The 24,121-nt window shown below is 45.1% G+C and overlaps 1 protein-coding gene across 15 annotated transcripts in view; it reads right to left on the bottom strand.

Moving 5' to 3' along the window:
* Positions 1-24,121, bottom strand: part of LOC118387392 (formin-binding protein 1-like) — a 99,656-nt gene that overhangs the window by 47,439 nt on the left and 28,096 nt on the right. For all 15 annotated transcript variants that reach the window (XM_052525459.1, XM_052525458.1, XM_035775710.2 and 12 more), the window contains exons 2-4: positions 22,950-23,065; positions 9,504-9,560; positions 9,121-9,268 (exon numbers count right to left, since the gene is read on the bottom strand). In XM_052525459.1, the coding sequence (XP_052381419.1) occupies positions 9,121-9,268; positions 9,504-9,560; positions 22,950-23,065 (321 nt within the window). The remainder of the gene's footprint in view (positions 1-9,120; positions 9,269-9,503; positions 9,561-22,949; positions 23,066-24,121) is intronic.

Genomic DNA, 24,121 nt, shown 5'->3' on the forward strand with positions numbered 1-24,121 from the left:
TACCAGAGCCCTGGAGACAGGGCTTTCTCCTATAGAGCTCAATGTTTATGCAATGGTCTGCCTACCCATGTGAGAGACGCAGAATCGGTCTCGACCTTTAAGTCTTTACTGAAGACTCATCTCTTCAGTGGGTCATATGATTGAGTGTAGTCTGGCCCAGGGGTGTGAAGGTGAACGGAAAAGCTCTAGAGCGGTGAACCACACTTTCCTTTGCCTTGATGACAGCGTTGCACACTCTTGGCATTCTCTCTACCAGCTTCATGAGGAAGTTACCTGGAATTCATCTCAATTAACAGGTGTTTAAAGTTAATTTATGGAATTTCTTTCCTTCTTAATACGTTTCAGCCAATCAGTTGTGTTGTGACAAGGCAAACGTGGTATACAAAAGAAAGCCCTATTTGGTAAAATACCAAGTCCATATTATTGCAAGAACAGCTTAAATAAGCAAAGAGAAACGACAGTATCATTACTTTAAGACATGAAAGTCAGTCAATCAGGAAAATTTCAAGAACTTTGAAAGTTTCTTCAAGGGCAGTTGCAAAAACCATCAAGCGCTATGATGAAACTGTCTCTTACAAGGACCGCCACAGGAAAGGAAGACCCAGAGTTACCTCTGCTGCAGGGGATACGTTCATTAGAGTTACCAGCCTCAGAAATTGCAGCCTAAATAAATACTTCACACAGTTCAAGTAACAGACATCTCAACATCAACTGTTCAGAGAAGACAGGAATCAGGCCTTCATGGTTGAATTGCTGCAAAGAAACCACTACTAAAGGACACCAATAATAAGAAGAGACTTGCTTGGGCCAAGAAACATGAGAAATTGACATTAGACTGGTGGAAATCTGTCCTTTGGTCTGATGAGTTCAAATTTGAGACTTCTGGTTCCAACCGCCATGTCTTTGTGAGAAACAGTAGGTGAACGGATGATCTCCGCATGTGTGGTTTCCACTGTGAAGCATGGAGGAGGAGGTGTGATGGTGCTTTGCTGGTGACACTGTCTGATTTATTTACAATTCAATGCACACTTTGCCAGCATGGCTACCACAGCATTCTGCAGCAATACGCCATTCTGGTTTGCACTTCGTGGGACTATCATTTGTTTTTCAACAGGACAATGACCAAACACACTTCCAGGCTCTGTTAGAGTTATTTGACCAAGGAGAGTGATGGAGTGCTGCATCAGATGACCTGACATCCACAATCATCCAACCTCAACCCTATTGAGATGGTTGGGGGTGAGTTGGACCACAGAGTGAAGGAAAAGCAGCCAACAAGTGCTCAGCATATGTGGGAACTCCTTCAAGACTGTTGGAAAAGCATTCCAGGTGAAGCTGGTTGAGAGAATGCCAAGAGTGTGCAAAGCTGTCATCAAGGCAAAGGATGTCTACTTTGAAGGATCTAAAATATAAAATATATAAAATATAAAAATCTAAATATAGGATCTAAGATATTTAGATTTGTTTAACACTTTTTTGGTTACTACATGATTCCATACGTGTTATTCCATAGTTTTTATGTCTTCACTATTATTCTACAATGTAGAAAATAGTAAAAAAAAAGATTAAAAAAAGATAAATAAAACATTGAATGCTATAAAACATTGTAGTATAGTATTCAATAAAACATTGAATACTATGAAGGTTGAGGGTCATGCGTGCTCCAATACACAACCCAACCAAGCCGCACTGCTTCTTAACACAGCGCACATCCAACCCGGAAGCCAGCCACACCAATGTGTCGGAGGAAACACCGGGCACCTGGCAACCTTGGTTAGCGCGCACTGCGCCCAGCCCGCCACAGGAGTCGCTGGTACACGATGAGACAAGGATATCCATACCGGCCAATCCCTCCCTAACCTGGACAATGCTATGCCAATTGTGCGTCGCCCCACGGACCTCCCGGTCGCGGTTGGTTACGACAGAGCCTGGGCGCGAACCCAGAGTCTCTGGTGGCACAGCTGGCGCTGCAGTACAGCGCCCTTAACCACTGCGCCCTTACCAGGTAAGTAGACTGAGAACACATTCTCAACAACAACCTGGGGTATAGTTACAGGGAAGAGGAGATGAATGAGCCTATTGGAAGCTGGGGATGATTTGCTGGCCATGATGGTATGAGGGCCAGATTGGGAATTTAGCCAGGACACTGGGGTTAACACCCCTACTTTTATGATAAGTGCCATGGGATCTTTAATGACCACAGAGAGTCAGGACACCAGTTTAACATCCCATCCGAAAGACGGCACCCTACACAGGGCAATCTCCCCATTCACTGCCCTGGGGCATTGGGATATTTTCTTTCAGACCAGAGGAAAGAGTGCTTCCTACTGGCTGTCCAACACCACTTCCAGCAGCATCTGGTCTCCCATTTAGGGACTGACCAAGACCAACCCTGCTTTGCTTCAGAGGCAAGCCAGCAGTGGAATGCAGGGTGGTATGCTGTAGGTATTCTGGTGAGAACATAGACTATATTGGCATCTGTATGGGCAACATGGTCTACAGACCGTGCTTCTCAGTGTCTGCCAGTCTATCTGTCCATATTTACATTTCTGGACTAGGCTGCTGCAGCGATCCTCTTGGCCCAGGTCCATCCAGCCCGTATAGTTAAAGGAAACACCACTTTGATCTCCCCAACAAAGCCTCCCCTCGTCCTACCCCCCTCTCCTACCTCCCTCTTTCCCCTCTCCTCACCTCCTCAGAACAGCAACATGTGACTGCCAGGGCTTGGGGCTACCAGGGAGTAATGATTTGGGGTAATGTTTTTAAAAAATGGGTTGAGTCCCAGTCAGGTAGAAGAGATTTTGAAATCATTTGTCTTGTGATGCCAGGTTCAGTTGGCAGCCCTTCACTTGGACACATGTTTTCTTATCCCAGACAAAGTAATTGTTCATGCCTGCCCACTACGCTCCTGGTACAGTAGAGAGCAGACTAGTGAACCATTATATAGAGATAGCCTAACATGACCCTGCTCTGGCTGGATGGATTGTCTCCAGGTACCATAGCCACCAGCCAAGCATGACCAATGAATGTGGCTGTGAAGAGAGCAAAACCACAACACTGTATAGAGCCTTGAAACCGTCACAAGTTAGATTATTTTGCTTCCAAGCTTTGCACTCTGACTCTCCCGTGACACGAAACGACTACATGTCCTCTCTTTCTCTCACACACACTACTTGATTCTCTCTCACATGTACACAAGCACGCGCACACACACACACACACACCACGCCAGACTCATTAGTCCAATCATCATCCTCTCTGAGAGATGTGTATTATGGTAGGAGCTGTGGGACTGGAGAAGAATAGACGGACCGGGCAAGAGGATCAGAGGGGTCTTCTCTCTCTCCACACTGGCCTCCCTCCCTCTCCTTGCCCTGGCCCGTCCAGAGAGAACCGTGCCCCAGCTCTGTGTAGAGGCCGACTCCTCAAGATACATGTATATGGTGCTGTTGGTGCACACAGTGAGTGTGAGAAAAACAACTCACAAACAGACTGATATAGTGGCAAGAAAAAGTATGTGAACTCTTTGAAATTGCCAGGATTTCTGCATAAATTGGTCATAAAATTTGATCTGATCTTCATCTAAGTCACAACAATAGACAAACACAGTACGCTTAAACTAATAACACACAAATTATTATATTTGTCTTGCCTATTTTTAATATATAATTTAAACATTCACAGTGTTGGTTGTAAAAAGTATGTGAACCCCTAGGATAATGACACATTTTTCAGATCACATTTTATGACCAATTTATGCAGAAATCCAGGTATTTCCAAAGGGTTCATATACTTTTTCTTGCCACTGTAGTTCCCTATTATGACACCATAGTGCAGAGGTCAGAAAAAGACAAACTGTTCTTCAATGTTCTCTTTGTCTTACATTGTTCTCTCTCCAGGGAAATGGTCTGTGTTGTCCATTTGATGTGTTCCATGTTTTTACTAGCTCTCAGGGAGACACACGAGGACACTTTCTTCTTCCACACTGAGCTACTCTGTGGACCTCTGTGTGTGTCTCTCTGCTATTTAATCAGTGCGCTGGTGCACATTTTTCACTGTCAGGTCTGGAGAATTAGGACCCAAAGCAGCTAGGTTATGCAACCTTAGCAAGACACACTAACTCTGACTGACTGACTGATATAAAGACCCACAATTCATCCACCAGTGTGTCTACACCGACACATCAGATGCTATGAAAACAGAGTGAAACACTACCCCTCATGTTTAGCTCATCGAGGGCCACTTCAGTCAGTGTGGAGGTACAGTGAGAAACCGTCATTTATGAATGAGGTCTGGGTCTGTCTGGGCTGAGGAGACAACAGGAGACCTCGACCCTGATCCGCCTCTCCTCCCTTCCTGCCCTCCTTCCTTGCCCCCCAGAGCTGGGCTTACCGAGGGTTCAACCAGGGAGAAATGGGAGGTGTTGAGGAAGGAGGGAGGGATGTTACAGTACAAAACAAGCTCCATAACTGTGGAAATAATGGAGCGTATTCATTTAAGGAGTGGCTGCGGTTCAGGATTGTCTGGAACCCGAATTGCTGAGAAAATACAGAGATTTCTACGCATGCAGGATCCACTAGCCTACCTCCTTTCAGCTGCTGCTCAGTCACTCCGCTGCCACTTGTACACAAAACAGTTCCAACAAACATTTATTTGTCTGCTGTAACAGTAGGCTATTGCAAACATAAGCATGACACAAACAGGTTGTCAAGCAATTTAATGTTTTTTTCAGGAGGGGTGCTATATGCAGCTATTTAGGCCAACTATGTAGCCTACACAGCATAACACACAAGCAAGACACAGGCAGGCAGTCATCACCAGTCCATCACCATTGAAAACATTGACTCCTGGCTATATGGCAGCATAACTATAAAGATGACATCATCACACAAAACGCTAATTGTTTTGCCCCAATGCAATGTGAAGACTGCGTCTTGCTTGTGCTACAGCAATATCCGTTCTAACAGACGGAGAAAGTTGTAGCCGGCCCTTCATATATATTTCTGGAACGTTCGTTTGAATTGCAGTGGTTGAGAAATATGCATCAGAGACAGACAGAGGCTACATCATCATATCGATTATATTGGTTGAGGGTTCAGAAGAGGGTGAGTAAAGAGAATGTGTGTTAATAACACACACGCAGAACATGATTCGGATCCTTACACTTGACAAATACATTTCTAGAGGGCAGGGGCGAAAACTCAGTATTCATAGCCTCAGCCATTCAATTATTGCTCCTCTCCTTCTGTAGTGTAGACAGAATAACCTGTCCTGTCCTGTCCCAATGAAAGGCCAGTAGGCTCCTGTAAGCCTCCCAGGAGGGCCAGTCATAGACAGGAACTTGACGATCCTGTCTGTCTGCAGATCGTTCAATTGTAAAACAAATGACTATGCTAGATACTGATGACTAGTGTTTATGACTATGAAGGTGTGTGTTAATGATGACATGTGTGCGATAGACTACAAGAGACCTGCTGTCTCTAAATGATCAGCTATGGAAAGCCAACTGACATTTACTCCTGGGGAGCTGACCTGTTGCACCCTCTACAACCACTGTGATTATTATTATCTGACCCTGCTGGTCATCTATGAACGTTTGAACATCTTGGCCATGTTCTGTTATCATCTCCACCCGGCACAGCCAGAAGAGGACTGGCCACCCTCCCAGCCTGGTTCCTCTCTAGGTTTCTTCCTAGGTTCCTGCCTTTCTAGGGAGTTTTCCCTAGCCACTGTGCTTCTACATCTGCATTGCTTGCTGTTTGGGGTTTTAGGCTGTGTTTCTGTACAGCACTTTGTGACATCAGCTGGTGTAAAAAGGGCTTCATAAATACATTTGATTGATTGATTGATTGATTGAAGAGAGGCAGAACGTATTCCTGTTCTCGCCCAGCTGAATAAATAACCATGCAGTATAAATAATAGGCTACTTATTCTGGGCCAAACGTTTACCATAGAGGGTCTCTCTGAACAAGGCCACCTGTTTCTATTCTAGACTGCTTCTTCAGATGTTTTATATATCCAGTACTGTTACTACAAGCAAACTAGTAACAGACACAGATAGAATCAGAAATTATGAATGAGCATGTGTAGCTCTCGAGCTTTGCATATTATCGACATGCACTGACATACTGTACAGTATAATATTCAACAACACAGTCACAACACAGGTGCACTGCACAACAGGCTGTGCCAGTCTCTTTCTGCTGTGTGTTTGGCATGACAACGACAAGGATGTTGGCTGCTAGACAGAGTGACACACTGACCATCAGGTTACACCCATCAGGCTGACCACCAGGTTACAGCCCATCAGGCTGAGCACCAGGTCACTGCCCATCAGGCTGAGCACCAGGTCACAGCCCATCAGGCTGACCACCAGGTTACAGCCCATCAGGCTGAGCACCAGGTCACTGCCCATCAGGCTGAGCACCAGGTCACAGCCCATCAGGCTGAGCACCAGGTCACAGCCCATCAGGCTGAGCACCAGGTCACTGCCCATCAGGCTGAGCGCCAGGTCACTGCCCATCAGGCTGACCGCCAGGTCACAGCCCATCAGGCTGACCGCCAGGTCACTGCCCATCAGGCTGAGCACCAGGTCACAGCCCATCAGGCTGAGCACCAGGTCACTGCCCATCAGGCTGAGCACCAGGTCACTGCCCATCAGGCTGAGCACCAGGTCACAGCCCATCAGGCTGAGCACCAGGTCACAGCCCATCAGGCTGAGCACCAGGTCACTGCCCATCAGGCTGAGCACCAGGTCACTGCCCATCAGGCTGAGCACCAGGTCACAGCCCATCAGGCTGAGCACCAGGTCACTGCCCATCAGGCTGAGCACCAGGTCACTGCCCATCAGGCTGACCACCAGGTCACAGCCCATCAGGCTGACCACCAGGTCACAGCCCATCAGGCTGACCACCAGGTCACAGCCCATCAGGCTGAGCACCAGGTCACAGCCCATCAGGCTGAGCACCAGGTCACAGCCCATCAGGCTGACAACTTCACCTGGAAGCACAAGGAAAAACCACAAAATCCACATGCTTGAAGCATTCTTATCATGTAGTACTCTAGTAGACCAACAACAAACTGTGACAACATTGAACAAACACAGCCAAAACCGAGCGCCAGACATTGTCTCCATGTGCCAACGAACCAGTCAAAGACTGACACGATTTGGTTCCATAATAGAGGGAACTATGCGATAGTGATATGTGTCAGTAACAAAGACGGACTATAGATGAATAGGAGAACACAGGGTCAGTCATCACCATCATACAGATAAAACTCATTAACTGCCCTCCAAACCAATAAACTGACAAAAGCTATGGAATTGAGTGAGGGAGGGAAAAGCCACTTTAATGTTGCTTAACAGAGAGCCTACTATCTCTGGACGAAGGGTATTTGTTGGTATAGAGCTGATATAATCTCTTGTGGACAGATCTACGTCAACATAACTGGTACCATAGAATCCGTCAGGAAGGAATGGGATGTGTCGGGTAACGAGCAACAGTAGTTCCAATGTTGTTGTTTTTTATCACTGGTTATTGTATCACTGGTTATTGTATCACTGGTTACTCCTTGTTCTAGCATCTCTTGATTCCTTCTCTTAACATGGTAGAGACTGCCGAGAGGACAGCTCATAATAATGGCTGGCACAGAGTGAATGGATACTGTGTGTGTGTGTAGGCCACAGTAGCATCTTGCAGATAGTCTGAGGGGGAACATTCGAATGAATGAGGGCCAATCCTCTGGAAGCAGTGCCAAACACAAGACAAGACACTAGACAGACAGAGACCCAGACCCGGGGCCAGAACCAGGCCAAGCTGGAACAAACCAGAGCCAGAGCCAACAGACCAGTGCAAAACCTGAGGGCCTGAGGATTCTTCTTCAAACAAACCCAGAGACAGTTAGAGCTCACTGGAAATCCCCCTGCCCTCTTTGTTGTTCGAAATGAGCTTTAAGAGGAACATGGATGAATCAATAATCTGTTAGTGTTTCCTGTCTTCCTGATGTGGTCTTTTAAAGGTAAGGAGGGAGATCATACAGTTTTGCTGCTTGTTCTTGACTGTGCGGTGTGTATACAAATGCTTAGAGAGGTCAGTCTGAAAGGTCATGTCAGCCACTGGCAACCTGCTCTTGTAGTTTTCTACAATGGATTCCCCTCGCTGAGCTTCCGTGACATGAGAGGTTGTGATGGCTTTTCTGACAAACTGCTCTTTTTCCAGTTGAGTAATTTCCCCTCTTGTTTGACGAAGGTTGATGTCTAAAAGGTAGCCTCTCTTTTCTGTTCTCTTTTTTCCTTCTAAGATACTATTACTGTGTTAATGGTGCATTCTGCACCTCTCCTGCTCTAACAAATTACTTTATAATGGGAAGGAAAAATGAGTTCAGAGTTTAAATATACTGTATGTTCCATGCATCTTTGCCAGGTGGTTTATAAGAGAAAAATAAACTCTTAATGATAAGATATGATAGGGAAGTCTATGATCTGTTCCATATAAAGGAGTCATAGACAGCATCCCAAATGGCACCATATTCCCTATATAGTACAGTACTTTTTACCACAGCCCTAGGGAATAGGGTACGATTTGAGATGCAGGCATGGAGTCATGTTGGCCCAGTGGCATGTCTTTGTGCGGTTGGCTGCAACTGGACCTAGGTGAAGAGTGGTGCACGTACATTTTATTTGATTTGAAACACAAAACATAGAATGCCCACCCCAACTCACGCCCTGACCAAACCAAAATAGAGACATAAAAAGGATCTCTAAGGTCAGGGCGTGGCACACACGGAGGGGATGGGCCTGGCTCCCTCTCTTTCCTGTGGGCAAATGTGCCTGGTTTCTGGCTACAGCCTAGTTTTACTGTATGTAAGTAAACATAAGTAAACTATGTTTAAGGGTAAAAAGTGTAGGAGAGAACAATAGATGTAAAGACAGAGCGAGACAGAGAGAGGGAACAATATACACAGAGATATAAACAGACAGAATACTGAGAAACAGACCAGGAAGATGGATGGATGGATGGATGGATGGATGGATGGATGGATATAGATATATATCAAATATATAGCGCACACAAACAGTTGATGGATCAGAATACAAACTTGAAGTGTATGTGTTCTCACCGATTTCCTCTCTGCCTTGAGCTCTGTGAGGTACCGTGAGAGTTCAGTGATGATCTGAGAGGTCAGGTTCTCAGCAATGACCTCGTGCTGTCCTGCATAGTCGTTCAGCTCGTTCAGCGTTGACAGGAAGGCCCGGCATGACGTGTATCTGACAGGTCACATGTCAAAGGAAGTGATGTCAGAGAAGGCGGCGACGTAGAGGGGCCTGACACAGCATCTTATCTAGGGTGCTATAAGATGCTCAGATGTTGGGAGAAACATTAGGTCTACTTCATTAGCTACCAAATGAGAAGAAATAGCCTAATAACGAACAATCCAAATGCAATACACTATATAACAGTGATTTAAGTAACTTTGTGGTTGTGTCTGGGTGCCAAACTCACTTGTTCTCCTCCTCTTCTCTTGAGTTCTTCTTCGGTTGATACTTCTTTGATAGATTCCTGTGAAAAAAATAACAAGCAGCAGGGTTCTGTTACTACTAGATACAACCACAATAATATATATATGCATATATATATAGTTACTACTAGTTACAACCACAATAATATACTGTATACAGTTACTACTATGGTATGTTTATGATTTGTTTGGGTGGCAGGTAGCCTAGTGGATAGAGTGCTGAGCCAGTAACCGAAAGGTCACTGGTTCGAGTTCGAGCCGACAAGGTGAAAAAAAATCTGCCGGCGTGCCCTTGAGCAAGGCACTCAACCATAATTGCTCCAGTGTCACCGCTGATAGTGGCTGATCCTGGCCGTGACCCCACTATCCAAGGGTGTCTCAGGGGGAGTTGACATATAAACAAATCATTTCCACATGTGAAGCAGGAAACATATAAAGTACCCACCAAATGATTATTATTACAATGTGTTTACTATCCCAATGGGTTATTATAATGTGTTTACTATCCCAATGGGTTATTATAATGTGTTTACTATCCCAATGGGTTATTATAATGTGTTTACTATCCCAATGGGTTATTATAATGTGTTTACTATCCTAATGGGTTATTATAATGTGTTTACTATCCCAATGGGTTATTATAATGTGTTTACTATCCCAATGGGTTATTATAATGTGTTTACTATCCCAATGGGTTATTATAATGTGTTTACTATCCCAATGGGTTATTATAATGTGTTTTACCCCAATGGGTTATTATGGGTTATTATAATGTGTTTACTATCCCAATGGGTTATTATAATGTGTTTACTATCCCAATGGGTTATTTATGTGTTTTATAATGGGTTATTATAATGTGTTTACTATCCCAATGGGTTATTATAATGTGTTTACTATCCCAATGGGTTATTATAATGTGTTTACTATCCCAATGGGTTATTATAATGTGTTTACTATCCCAATGGGTTATTATAATGTGTTTACTATCCCAATGGGTTATTATAATGTGTTTACTATCCCAATGGGTTATTATAATGTGTTTACTATCCCAATGGGTTATTATAATGTGTTTACTATCCCAATGGGTTATTATAATGTGTTTACTATCCCAATGGGTTATTATAATGTGTTTACTATCCCAATGGGTTATTACAATGTGTTTACTATCCCAATGGGTTATTATAATGTGTTTACTATCCCAATGGGTTATTATAATGTGTTTACTATCCCAATGGGTTATTACAATGTGTTTACTATCCCAATGGGTTATTATAATGTGTTTACTATCCCAATGGGTTATTATATGTGTTTACTATCCCAATGGGTTATTATAATGTGTTTACTATCCCAATGGGTTATTATAATGTGTTTACTATCCCAATGGGTTATTATAATGTGTTTACTATCCCAATGGGTTATTATAATGTGTTTACTATCCCAATGGGTTATTATAATGTGTTTACTATCCCAATGGGTTATTATAATGTGTTTACTATCCTAATGGGTTATTATAATGTGTTTACTATCCTAATGGGTTATTATAATGTGTTTACTATCCCAATGGGTTATTATAATGTGTTTACTATCCCAATGGGTTATTATAATGTGTTTACTATCCCAATGGGTTATTACAATGTGTTTACTATCCTAATGGGTTATTATAATGTGTTTACTATCCCAATGGGTTATTATAATGTGTTTACTATCCCAATGGGTTATTATAATGTGTTTACTATCCTAATGGGTTATTATAATGTGTTTACTATCCCAATGGGTTATTATAATAGCACTCCACTGTGTTCCTCCTCCATTACTGATATTCATGTCACCGTGCCAACAGACCATATATACCAGAGTGCTTTCTGCCATGCCTCCCTCCCACCTCCATGCCTCCCCTCCCACCTCCATCCCTCCCCTCTCTATCCCTCCCACCCTCTCCTCCTATCTTCATGCCTCCCCTTCCACCCTCCCCTCCCACCTCCATGCCTCTCCTCCCACCCTCCCCTTCCACCTCTATGCCTCCCCTCCCACCCTCTCCATCCACCTCCATGCCTCCCCCCCACCTTCATGCCTCCCCTGCCGCCTCCCCTCCCACCCTCCCACCTCTATGCCTCCCCTCCCACCCTCTCCTTCCACCTCCATGCCTCCCCTGCCACCTCCATGCCTCTCATCCCACCTCCCCTCCCGCCCACCCACCCCCTCCTCCATGCCTCCCCTCTCACCCCACCTCCATGCCTCCCCTTCCACCCTCCCCTCCCACCTCCATGCCTCCCCTTCCACTCTCCTCCCACCTCCATGCCTCCCCTTCCACCCTCCATGCCTCCCACCTCCATGCCTCACCTCCCACCCTCTCCTCCCACCTCCATGCCTCCCCTCCCACCTCCATCCCTCCCCTCACCTCCATCCCTCCCACCTCCATGCCTCCCTTTCCACCCTCTCCACCCACCTCCATCCCTCCCACATCCATGCCTCCCCTTCCACCCTCCCCTCCCACCTCCATGCCTCCCCTTCCACTTCCATGCCTCCCCTTCCACCCTCTCCTCCCACCTCCATCCCTCATGTTTCCCCTCCCACCTTCTCCTCCCACCTCCATGCCTCCCCTCCCACCCTTCCCTGCCACCTCCCCGCCTCCCCTGCCACCTCCATCCCTGCCCTCCCACCTCCATCTCCACGCACTCTGTTCCATTAATAATGCTTATGGCCCCAGGACCAAAAATGCAGTCACCATGAAGAAACATGCTTTTCTCCTCCAGACTACACCCTCTTTCTGACATAGGCTGCACAAGCCTGCTGGCACCAGATGAGTGTGTCAAATAAAACAGGCTGGCATACAGATTTAGTATGTAGTATGCTGTTTAAAACTGTCAGCTGTACTGTAAGTGAAGGGTTAATGAGAGGACCCCAGAGTTCTGAACCTGAACCGTGTGACGAATATACTGAGATTCATGCACTCACATCTCTACCTCGCTTTTGTCTTGCTCACTTCCACCTCTCTCTGCCTCTCTCGCACTGTCCCTCTCTCGCTCTGTCCCTCTCTCTTTAACCCTCACTCCGTCTCCCCAGTGTCCTGTCTTTCTCTCTGTTGCTGTGTTTGTTTGTTTAATAGTGATAGTTGGATCAACTCATCACCCAGCTCCATTTTTTCTGTGTGTCAACACAGTTTAATACAGACTAACAAGCACACGCATGTATTCACACACAACCACACATACTAGGCTACTCAATCAGCCAATAAAAATAGGTAAACCTGTTAGAAGAATCCACCTACAAACGGCAACAGACCAGACAAGCCAATTAGATATCAGCAGACAGACGCAGAGTGAATCAGGAAGCATTGAGGCATGCTGGTTGGCAAGCAGGCAGCAAATGGTGAGTCACATTGTAGCTAGGTCCTCTTCACTCATGCATGGTGTGCTGCTGTTTACTATGCTGATGTCTGGACCATTAACCCTTTCAGTAGGAATAGAGGTCAGGTCCTACATGGTGAGTAGAATGAAGGTCGACAGAAACAGTAGAATAGAACCCCTGCAACAACATGGTCATAGCTGCCCTTTTAATGTCAACTGTATAATGGAAGAAAAAAATTGTGCTACAATAAAGACTATTATATTACTGTACCAATATAACATGGACAATATTAATCATGCTGACTAACAACTAGTCTATAATTAATTGGTAGAAGAAAAATTAGACAATCATCATTATTAGACTACCATGCAAGCCGAACTCCACCCTTAACAAGGCAGTACAGGCCTCTCGAGTAGCGCAGCGGTCTAAGGCACTGCATCGCAGTGCTAGAGGCATCACTACAGACCCGGGTTTGATCCCAGCCCGTGTCTTGGGCCGAGATGTCCTTGTCCCATCGCACTCTAGCGACTCCTTGTGGCGGGCCGGGCACATGCACGCTGATTTCGGTCGCCAGCTGGACGGTATTTCCTCCAACATATTGGTGCGGCTAGCTTCCGGGTTAAGTGGGCAGTGTGTCAAGAAGCAGAGCGGCTTGACACGCAGGGCTCTCGACCTTCGCCTCTCCCGAGTCCGTATGGGAGTTGCAGCTATGGGACAAGACTAACTAACAATTGGATATCACAAAATTGGGGAGAAAAAGTGGTAAAATATATATATATATATATAAACACACACACACACACACACACACACACACACACACACACACACACACACATATAACTCCATCAAGAATGAATCATGCACGTGGTAAAAGCACTAAAGCATGTATTCTCTCCCTGTCACGCCCTGACCTGAGATATCTCTGTTTTCTTTATATTTTGGTCAGGTCAGGGTGTGACTAGGGTGGGTACACTAGTTTTTGTATTGTCTAGGGTTTTTGTAGGTCTAGGTGATTTGTATGTCTATGGTGGCCTGATATGGTTCCCAATCAGAGGCAGCTGTTTATCGTTGTCTCTGATTGGGGATCATATTTAGGTAGCCATTTCCCTTTGGTGTTTGTGGGATCTTGTCTATGTGTAGTTGCACTATTTGTAGTCAGCACTATTTTGTATAGCGTCACATTTTGTTTTGTTATTTTGTTGGTTTATTCGGTGTTCATTCAGTTAATAAAAATAATGTACGCATACTACGCTGCGCCTTGGTCTGATCCTTATAACGAACGTGACTCTCTCTCTCTCTCTCTCTCTCTACCACAACCCCCCTACTCCTCTAACCTTGTGTCTGCTCTGTTGCTAGGCAGATCTACCTCTCTTCCCTCGCTTTTGAACCTGGCCGTCTCTCACTCATGGCCAGATGTCATGGCAGAATACATTTGCCCTTCTTCCTCCTCCGTAGAGTAGTTAACCAACACATAGACAACCAGAGGGTGCCTACTTAATGAGGATTAGACCAATGTGTGTGTGTGTGTGTGTGTGTGTGTGTGTGGGGGGGTAATGGAATATGAATTATTGTGCCCCATTGAGTGATAGTGTATTTTTAATACCCATTCCCCTAAGTAGTATGCACACAGACCTTAACCTACTGTCTTGTACTGTGGATTAAACCAATGTGTGTTACCGTGCCGGGAAACTCAGTTAAGAACAAATTCTTATTTTCAATGACGGCCTAGGAACAGTGTGTTAACCTCCTTGAAACATTGTGTACGTTTATCCATTCGATACAGTGGAGGTCAAACTTTCCGCCATTTCTCTTTTGATATGTCTTTTGATATGTCTACTGATGCATTGTAGTGCCATGTTATCTGCAGAGCAGAGTGAGGTGTTTGTCTTAGTTAGTGCTAATGGCTGAAGTAGTGGTGCCAAACTGCTCACCAACCATATGTAAGATACTTCACACACAGCAGAGAGCTATCACCCTGTTCAGCCCCAGAGACCATAGAACAGATCTTCCAAAGATCTAACAGACTCCAGACAACGTGAAGATACAGTACAATTACAACACAGGGGAAAGGGAGAGGGAGGAGAAAAAAAGAGACAACAGGGGAGAAGAGAGTCAGGAAAGAGAGGGAGGAGAGGAAAAAGAGACAACAACAGGGGAAAAGAGAGTCAGGAAAGAGAGGGAGGAGAGGAAAAAGAGACAACAACAGGGGAAAAGAGAGGGAGGAAAGAGAGGGAGGAGAGGAAAAAGAGACAACAGGGGAGAAGAGAGGGAGGAAAGAGAGGAGAGGAAAAAGAGACAACAGGGGGAAAAGAGAGGGAGGAAAGAGAGGGAGGAGAGGAAAAAGAGACAACAGGGGAAAAGAGAGGGAGGAAAGAGAGGGAGGAGAGGAAAAAGAGACAACAGGGGAAAAGAGAGGCAGGAAAGAGAGGGAGGAGAGGAAAAAGAGACAACAGGGGAAAAGAGAGTCAGGAAAGAGAGGGAGGAGAGGAAAAAGAGACAACAGGGGAAAAGAGAGTCAGGAAAGAGAGGGAGGAGAAAAAAGAGACAACAGGGGAGAAGAGAGGCAGGAAAGAGAGGGAGGAGAGGAAAAAGAGACAACAACAGGGGAAAGGAGGCAGGAAAGAGAGGGAGGAGAGGAAAAAGAGACAACAACAGGGGAAAACAGAGTCAGGAAAGAGAGGGAGGAGAGGAAAAAGAGACAACAGGGGAAAAGAGAGGCAGTAAAGAGAGGGAGGAGAGGAAAAAGAGACAACAGGGGAGAAGAGAGGGAGGAAAGAGAGGGAGGAGAGGAAAAAGAGACAACAACAGGGGAGAAGAGAGGCAGGAAAGAGAGGGAGGAGAGGAAAAAGAGACAACAGGGGAAAAGAGAGTCAGGAAAGAGAGGGAGGAGAGGAAAAAGAGACAACAACAGGGGAAAAAAGTCAGGAAAGAGAGGGAGGAGAGGAAAAAAGAGACAACAGGGAGAAGAGAGCAGGAAAGAGGGGAGGAGAGGAAAAAGAGACAACAACAGGGGAAAAGAGAGTCAGGAAAGAGAGGGAGGAGAGGAAAAAGAGACAACAACAGGGGAAAAGAAAGTCAGGAAAGAGAGGGAGGAGAGGAAAAAGAGACAACAGGGGAAAGGAGGCAGGAAAGAGAGGGAGGAGAGGAAAAAGAGACAACAACAGGGGAAAAGAGAGGCAGGAAAGAGAGGGAGGAGAGGAAAAAGAGACAAAAACAGAGGGAGGGAAAGGAGAGGAGAGACAACAGGAAAGAGAGGGAGGGAGAGGGAAAGAGGAAAAAGAGACAACAGGGGAAAGAGAGGGAGGAAAGAGAGGGAGGAGAGGAAAAAGAGACAACAACAGGGGAAAAGAGAGGGAGGAAAGAGAGGGAGGAGAGGAAAAAGAGACAACAGGGGAAAAGAGAGTCAGGAAAGAGAGGGAGGAGAGGAAAAAGAGACAACAGGGGAAACAGAGTCAGGAAAGAGAGGGAGGAGAGGAAAAAGAGACAACAACAGGGAAAAGAGAGTCAGGAAAGAGAGGGAGGAGAAAAAAGAGACAACAGGGGAGAAGAGAGGCAGGAAAGAGAGAGGAGGAGAGGAAAAAGAGACAACAACAGGGGAAAGAGAGGCAGGAAAGAGAGGGAGGAGAGGAAAAAGAGACAACAACAGGGGAAAACAGAGTCAGGAAAGAGAGGGAGGAGAGGAAAAAGAGACAACAGGGGAAAAGAGAGGCAGTAAAGAGAGGGAGGAGAGGAAAAAAAGGGGAGAGAGAGGAAAGAGAGGGAGGAGAGGAAAAAGAGACAACAACAGGGGAGAAGAGAGGGAGGAAAGAGAGGGAGGAGAGGAAAAAAAAAAGAGACAACAGGGGAAAAGAGAGTCAGGAAAGAGAGGGAGGAGAGGAAAAAGAGACAACAGGGGAAAAGAGAGTCAGGAAAGAGAGGGAGGAGAGGAAAAAGAGACAACAACAGGGGAAAAGAAAGTCAGGAAAGAGAGGGAGGAGAGGAAAAAGAGACAACAACAGGGGAGAAGAGAGGCAGGAAAGAGGGGGAGGAGAGGAAAAAGAGACAACAACAGGGGAAAAGAGAGTCAGGAAAGAGAGGGAGGAGAGGAAAAAGAGACAACAACAGGGGAAAAGAAAGTCAGGAAAGAGAGGGAGGAGAGGAAAAAGAGACAACAGGGGAAAGGAGGCAGGAAAGAGAGGGAGGAGAGGAAAAAGAGACAACAACAGGGGAAAAGAGAGGCAGGAAAGAGAGGGAGGAGAGGAAAAAGAGACAACAGGGGAAAAGAGAGGCAGGAAAGAGAGGGAGGAGAGGAAAAAGAGACAACAACAGGGGAAAGGAGGCAGGAAAGAGAGGGAGGAGAGGAAAAAGAGACAACAGGGGAAAAGAGAGGCAGGAAAGAGAGGGAGGAGAGGAAAAAGAGACAACAGGGGAAAAGAGAGGCAGGAAAGAGAGGGAGGAGAGGAAAAAGAGACAACAACAGGGGAAAAGAGAGGCAGGAAAGAGAGGGAGGAGAGGAAAAAGAGACAACAGGGGAAAAGAGAGGCAGGAAAGAGAGGGAGGAGAGGAAAAAGAGACAACAACAGGGGAAAAGAGAGTCAGGAAAGAGAGGGAGGAGAGGAAAAAGAGACAACAACAGGGGAAAAGAGAGTCAGGAAAGAGAGGGAGGAGAGGAAAAAGAGACAACAACAGGGGAAAAGAGAGGCAGGAAAGAGAGGGAGGAGAGGAAAAAGAGACAACAGGGGAAAAGAGAGGCAGGAAAGAGAGGGAGGAGAGGAAAAAGAGACAACAACAGGGGAAAAGAGAGGCAGGAAAGAGAGGGAGGAGAGGAAAAAGAGACAACAGGGGAAAAGAGAGGCAGGAAAGAGAGGGAGGAGAGGAAAAAGAGACAACAGGGGAAAGGAGGCAGGAAAGAGAGGGAGGAGAGGAAAAAGAGACAACAACAGGGGAAAGGAGGCAGGAAAGAGAGGGAGGAGAGGAAAAAGAGACAACAACAGGGGAAAGGAGTCAGGAAAGAGAGGGAGGAGAGGAAAAGAGACAACAACAGGGGAAAGGAGTCAGGAAAGAGAGGGAGGAGAGGAAAAAGTGACAACAGGGGAAAAGAGAGGCAGGAAAGAGAGGGAGGAGAGGAAAAATAGACAACAGGGGAAAAGAGAGGCAGGAAAGAGAGGGAGGAGAGGAAAAAGTGACAACAGGGGAAAAGAGGGAGGAGAGGAAAAAGAGACAACAGGGGAAAAGAGAGGCAGGAAAGAGAGGGAGGAGAGGAAAAAGAGACAACAACAGGGGAAAGAGAGGCAGGAAAGAGAGGGAGGAGAGGAAAAAGAGACAACAACAGGGGAGAAGAGAGGCAGGAAAGAGAGGGAGGAGAGGAAAAAGAGACAACAGGGGAGAAGAGAGGGAGGAAAGAGAGGGAGGAGAGGAAAAAGAGACAACAACAGGGGAGAAGAGAGGCAGGAAAGAGAGGGAGGAGAGGAAAAAGAGACAACAGGGGAGAAGAGAGGCAGGAAAGAGAGGGAGGAGAGGAAAAAGAGACAACAACAGGGGAAAAGAGAGTCAGGAAAGAGGGGAGGAGGAGAGGAAAAAAAGAGACAACAACAGGGGAAAGGAGGCAGGAAAGAGAGGGAGGAGAGGAAAAAGAGACAACAGGGGAAAAGAGAGGCAGGAAAGAGAGGGAGGAGAGGAAAAAGAGACAACAACAGGGGAAAAGAGAGGCAGGAAAGAGAGGGAGGAGAGGAAAAAGAGACAACAACAGGGGAAAAGAGAGGCAGGAAAGAGAGGGAGGAGAGGAAAAAGAGACAACAACAGGGGAGAAGAGAGGCAGGAAAGAGAGGGAGGAGAGGAAAAAGAGACAACAGGGGAAAAGAGAGGCAGGAAAGAGAGGGAGGAGAGGAAAAAGAGACAACAACAGGGGAAAGAGAGGCAGGAAAGAGAGGGAGGAGAGGAAAAAGAGACAACAACAGGGGAGAAGAGGCAGGGAGAGGGAGGAGAGGAAAAAGAGACAACAGGGGAGGAAAGAGGGAGGAAAGGAGGGAGGAGAGGAAAAAGAGACAACAACAGGGAGAAGAGAGGCAGGAAAGAGAGGGAGGAGAGGAAAAAGAGACAACAGGGAAAAGAGAGGCAGGAAAGAGAGGGAGGAGAGGAAAAATAGACAACAACAGGGAAAAGAGAGTCAGGAAAGAGGGGAGGAGAGGAGAAAAAAAAGAGACAACAGGGGAAAGGAGGCAGGAGAGGAGGAGAGAGGAAAAAGAGACAACAGGGAAAAGAGAGGCAGGAAAGAGAGGGAGGAGAGGAAAAAGAGACAACAGGGGAAAAGAGAGGCAGGAAAGAGAGGGAGGAGAGGAAAAAGAGACAACAGGGGGAAAACAGGGGAAAAGAGGGAGGAGAGGAAAAAGACAACAACAGGGGAGAAGAGAGGGAGGAAAGAGAGGGAGGAGAGGAAAAAACAACAGGGGAAAGGAGGCAGGAAAGAGAGGGAGGAGAGGAAAAGAGACAACAACAGGGGAGAAGAGAGGCAGGAAAGAGACGGAGGAGAGGAAAAAGAGACAACAGGGGAAAGGAGGCAGGAAAGAGAGGGAGGAGAGGAAAAAGAGACAACAGGCGAAAAGAGAGGCAGGAAAGAGAGGGAGGAGAGGAAAAAGAGAAAAACAGCAGCAGCGAACCAAACTTCCTCCAGCATAAAGGAGTGACGAATGGATGATCAAAGGGCCCATTTCAGTGTGTTTATTAGATTGAATGTTTATTAGATCTACTGTAGCAGGGATGTGTTCTATGGGTCTGAGCGTGCCCAGTAGATTCAACCTGCTTTAACGAGCTAACTTTATCAGGGGGAGAATAATTATTCCGGATGCAGAAACAAACAACACACACAAAGATGCACATTGTGTCCAACCCAAAAAAGCTTTATAAACAGGCCTATCCATTCTGTAACTTGCAAATCGTATCTTCCTGTGATAGCAGAAGGCCGTCCACGTGGAAAACAAATGTGTTTCAGATGGAGATATATGAGTCCTACAGTTATACAGTTATACAGTTAAGCAGAGTGAATTAAAACATCTGACTGCCACATCTGCAGAGTCGTCAGGTTAAATAAAACACATCACAACATGGAAAGACTATCCCTGGGTCACAGATACCAAAGTGAGACACATACGGAAACTAATTAGGTCATTACGTGAGTGAGTGTGTGTGTGTGTGCCATGCAAACAGAATAAGGATCTGCTAGTCCTATTATCTCCTTAGTGAAGGGAGATTTATCTAGAATGAGAAGGAGGTGGGGTTAGGGGTTTAGGGGTGCAGATGAGGGGTGCTGGGTGGGGGTTGGTCAGTAGTCAGTAATTCGATTCTTCAGCCTTCCTCTTGGCCCTCTCTAGGGAACCAGATAAGGGATTGTTTTGGGCAGACTGCTGTTTGTTGTTGGGGTAGAAGAGAGCCTAGGAAGAGTATGCCCTCACACCCTCACCCCTACTCTATTTGAGGAGAGTAGGGCTTGGGGGTATTTAAAAGGGGGCAGAACTAAACGACTGATACTCCACCATGATTGGATAAAGAGAAATGTGGGTCAGCGCTGGCTGGGGATGATAATACTGATACATTGTTACTATGGAAACACATGCCTCCCACCCCCCACCTGTCACCAACCTTATTTCCTCTGTCCTCAAGCAAAAAAAACACCAAGAAAACACTGTCATGTGAGAGAGAGAGAGAGAGAGAGAGAAAGACAGAGACAGAAAGAGACAGAGCGAAAGAGAGAAACTACAGAGAAACTATGAATAGAAAGAGAGAGACTTCGGCTACAGGCATTATCATTCTGTTTATCTAGCCATCCACCTGGGTAAAGCTAACATCCCTCTGTCTGTCAGGCTGAGCTCTCTGATAGGACCTCACTTAAACAAGCTCAGTAGTGATGTGTTCACTGCAGGCTGAATAAGGTGTACACTGTCAAACTGTCAGTGAATATGTCTGTGTGGAAACATGATAAAGCTTGTTTTTAATGGCAGTGAAATACAGTATCTTAAACAATACTGCTTTGCTTTATCTTGGCCAGGTCACAGTTGTAAATGAGAACTTGTTCTCAACTAGCTTACCTGGTTAAATAAAGGTGAAATTAAAAATAAATAAAAAATAATTCATTTTAAGCATTTTTCAAGACACTAAAAGTCAGTTTACGTACACAAGATATATGTTATAATTACAGTGCATTTGGAAAATATTCAGACCCCTTGACTTTTTCCACATTTTATTACTTTACAGCCTTATTCTAAAAAAAATCCTCATCAATCTACACAAAATACCCCATAATGACAAAGCGAAAACATGTTTTTTGTACATTTTTGCAAATTTACAAAAAAAAAATAACAACAGAAATACCTTATTTCCATAACTATTCAGACCCTTTGCTACAAGACTTGAAATTGAGCTCAGGTGCATCCTGTTTCCATTGATCATCCTTGAGATGTTTCTGCAACTTGATTGGAGTCCACCTGTGATAAATTCTATTGATTAGACATGATTTGGAAAGGCACACACTTGTCTATATAAGATCCCACAGTTGACAGTGAATGTCAGAGCAAAAACCAAGCCATGAGGTCGAGGGAATTGTTCATAGAGGTCCGAGACAGGATTGTGTCGAAGCACAGATCTGGGAAAGGTTACCAAATAATTTCTGCAGCTTTAAAGGTCCCCAAGAACACAGTGGCCTCCATCATTCTTAAATATAAGAAGTTTGGAACCACCAATACTCTTCCTAGAGCTGGCCGCCTGCCCAAACTGAGAAATGGGTGGTGAATGGCCTTGGTCAGGGAGGTGACCAAGAACCCGACAGTCACTCTGACAGAGCTCCAGAGTTCCTCTGTGGAGATGGGAGATCCTTCTAGAAGGACAACCATCTCTGCAGCACTCCCCCAATCAGGCCTTTATGGTAGAATTGCCAGACGGAAGCCACTCCTCAATAAAAGGCACATGACAGCCCCCTTGGGGTTTGCCAAAAGGCATCTTAAGACTCTCAGATCATGAGAAACAAGATTCTCTGGTTTGATGAAATCAGAGAAGCCTGAATGCCAAGTCTGACGTCTGGAGGAAACCTGGCACCATCCCTATGGTGAAGCATGGTGGTGGCAGCATCATGTGGTCCTTCTGTAGCTCAGTTGGTAGAGCATGGCGCTTGTAACGCCAGGGTAGTGGGTTCGATCCCCGGGACCACCCATACGTAGAATGTATGCACACATGACTGTAAGTCGCTTTGGATAAAAGCGTCTGCTAAATGGCATATATTATATATTATATTATATTATTATATTATATATATTATTATTATATATATATTATATTATTATATTATGCTGTTGGGATGTTTTTCAGCAGCAGGGACTGGGAGACTAGTCAGGATCAAAGGGAAATGGAGCAAAGTAGAGAGATCCTTAATGAAAACCTGCTCCAGAGCGCTCAGGACCTCAGACTGGGGCAAAGGTTCTCCTTCCAACAGGACAACAACCCTAAGCACACAGCAAAGACAACAAAGGAGTGCCTTCGGGACAAATCTCTGAATGTCCTTGAGTGGCCCAGCCAGAGCCCAGACTTGAACCCGATCACAAATCTCTGGAGAGACCTGAAAATAGCTGTGCAGCGACGCTCCACATCTAACCTGACAGAACTTAAGATGATCTGCAGAGAAAAATGGGAGACTCCCAAAATACAGGTGCGCCTAGCTTGTAGTATCGTACCCAAGAAGACTTGAGGCTGTAATTGCTGCGAAAGGTTTCTTCAACAAAGTATTGAGTAAGGGGTCTGTAAATGTGATACATATATTTTTTGATACATTTGCAAAAATGGTGCTTTGTCATTATGGGGTATTGTGTGTAGATTGATGAGGGGGAAAAACGATTTTGTCCATTTTATAAAAAGGCTGTAATGTAACAAAATGTAGAAAAAGTCAGGGGTCTGAATACTTTCCGAATACACTGTATGTTATACTCTGTATGCTGAAGAAGGCTGAGGCTGAAATGATTGAATTATTGAAGAATACTATCCATTTCATTCACTGGTGAAATATCTAGACAGAGAACTAGACTTGCAGTATCATAACAGGGCAAAACAGAAACACTCACCTAATCTGCTTTGCATAGCTGATTTCAATATCCGATCTCTCTTTGACGAATTTACTGTACCTCTCCACGAACTCGATGCCTGACTGTGTATGCTTCTCTAGGTTATCAAACTGATCCTGCAAACAGAAGAGAGAGAAAGAAAAACAGGCATGAATATAACATCCCAATACTTAGGAAGAGCGTTCTGCGATTTTGTTGTGGCGGATTCTCAGTGCCACAAACGCAATCCTTTCTAGGACGAAAAGTTTCCTACATGACCTTTTACATGTGTTGACAACATGTTAGCCTCACTTTTTGCCAGTAGTACTGAAATACCAACGAGTTTACCGTTTCTAGATATACATTATAATGGCTATACAACGCCTGCTCACATTACTCACAACGCCGTGCTAATATTTTCCCTTCACTAAGGCCAAGGGTTTCACAGTCAACATTTAGCTATACTCTCTCACTTTGCTGCGGGCACTTAAAGCTCTAACATGTAACTTTGTAGACGACCCAACAAAATTCACATAGAGATGTGAAATATTAGATCTGTCATTCTCTTTGAAAGCAAGTCTAAGATGCGGTAGATCTGTTCTATATGCACTATTCCTATGCGTCCCATTTTTAATGTTTGTTTTGCGTCTTTTACTTTCGATTTTGTACACCAGATTCGAACAGCTGAAGATATAATATTTTTGTTTATGGAAAAGGTATTTCACAGCAGTTTAGGTGGTCTCTACACTACTTGATTGTTTTGCCACAAACTGAAATTAGGCAAACTATTCACATTTTAGCAACAAGGAAATGGCAGAGTGCTTTTCTGCATAGTGCATCTAACTTATTATCCAAGTCTGTTTGGCACACCTGCCTTCTAATAAGCTAATAGTGTAGAATAAAAAGAGTTCAGGTAATTGAATTTAACAGTGGATCAAGCTGGCCTTTCTACCTTAGTGCCTAGTCCTTCTTGGAGCTAGCTGTACCAATTCCAAAAGAGACTTACCAGCCAAAGCCACCAATCAGATAAAATGCTTGACTTATTGATAGGTGTAATTCATGTTTTTGACGTCATTGTGATGTTTGGAGGTTCCCTAAACAGCTAATAGTGTGGCTATGACCCACATTGTCCTCTATGGGATAATATATGCCTGTAGAATTGCTGTACTTTGGTTACAAGCAGAAACACTAAT

The sequence above is a fragment of the Oncorhynchus keta genome, chromosome 9 (genome assembly GCF_023373465.1).
Source record: "Oncorhynchus keta strain PuntledgeMale-10-30-2019 chromosome 9, Oket_V2, whole genome shotgun sequence".
NCBI lineage: Eukaryota > Metazoa > Chordata > Actinopteri > Salmoniformes > Salmonidae > Oncorhynchus > Oncorhynchus keta.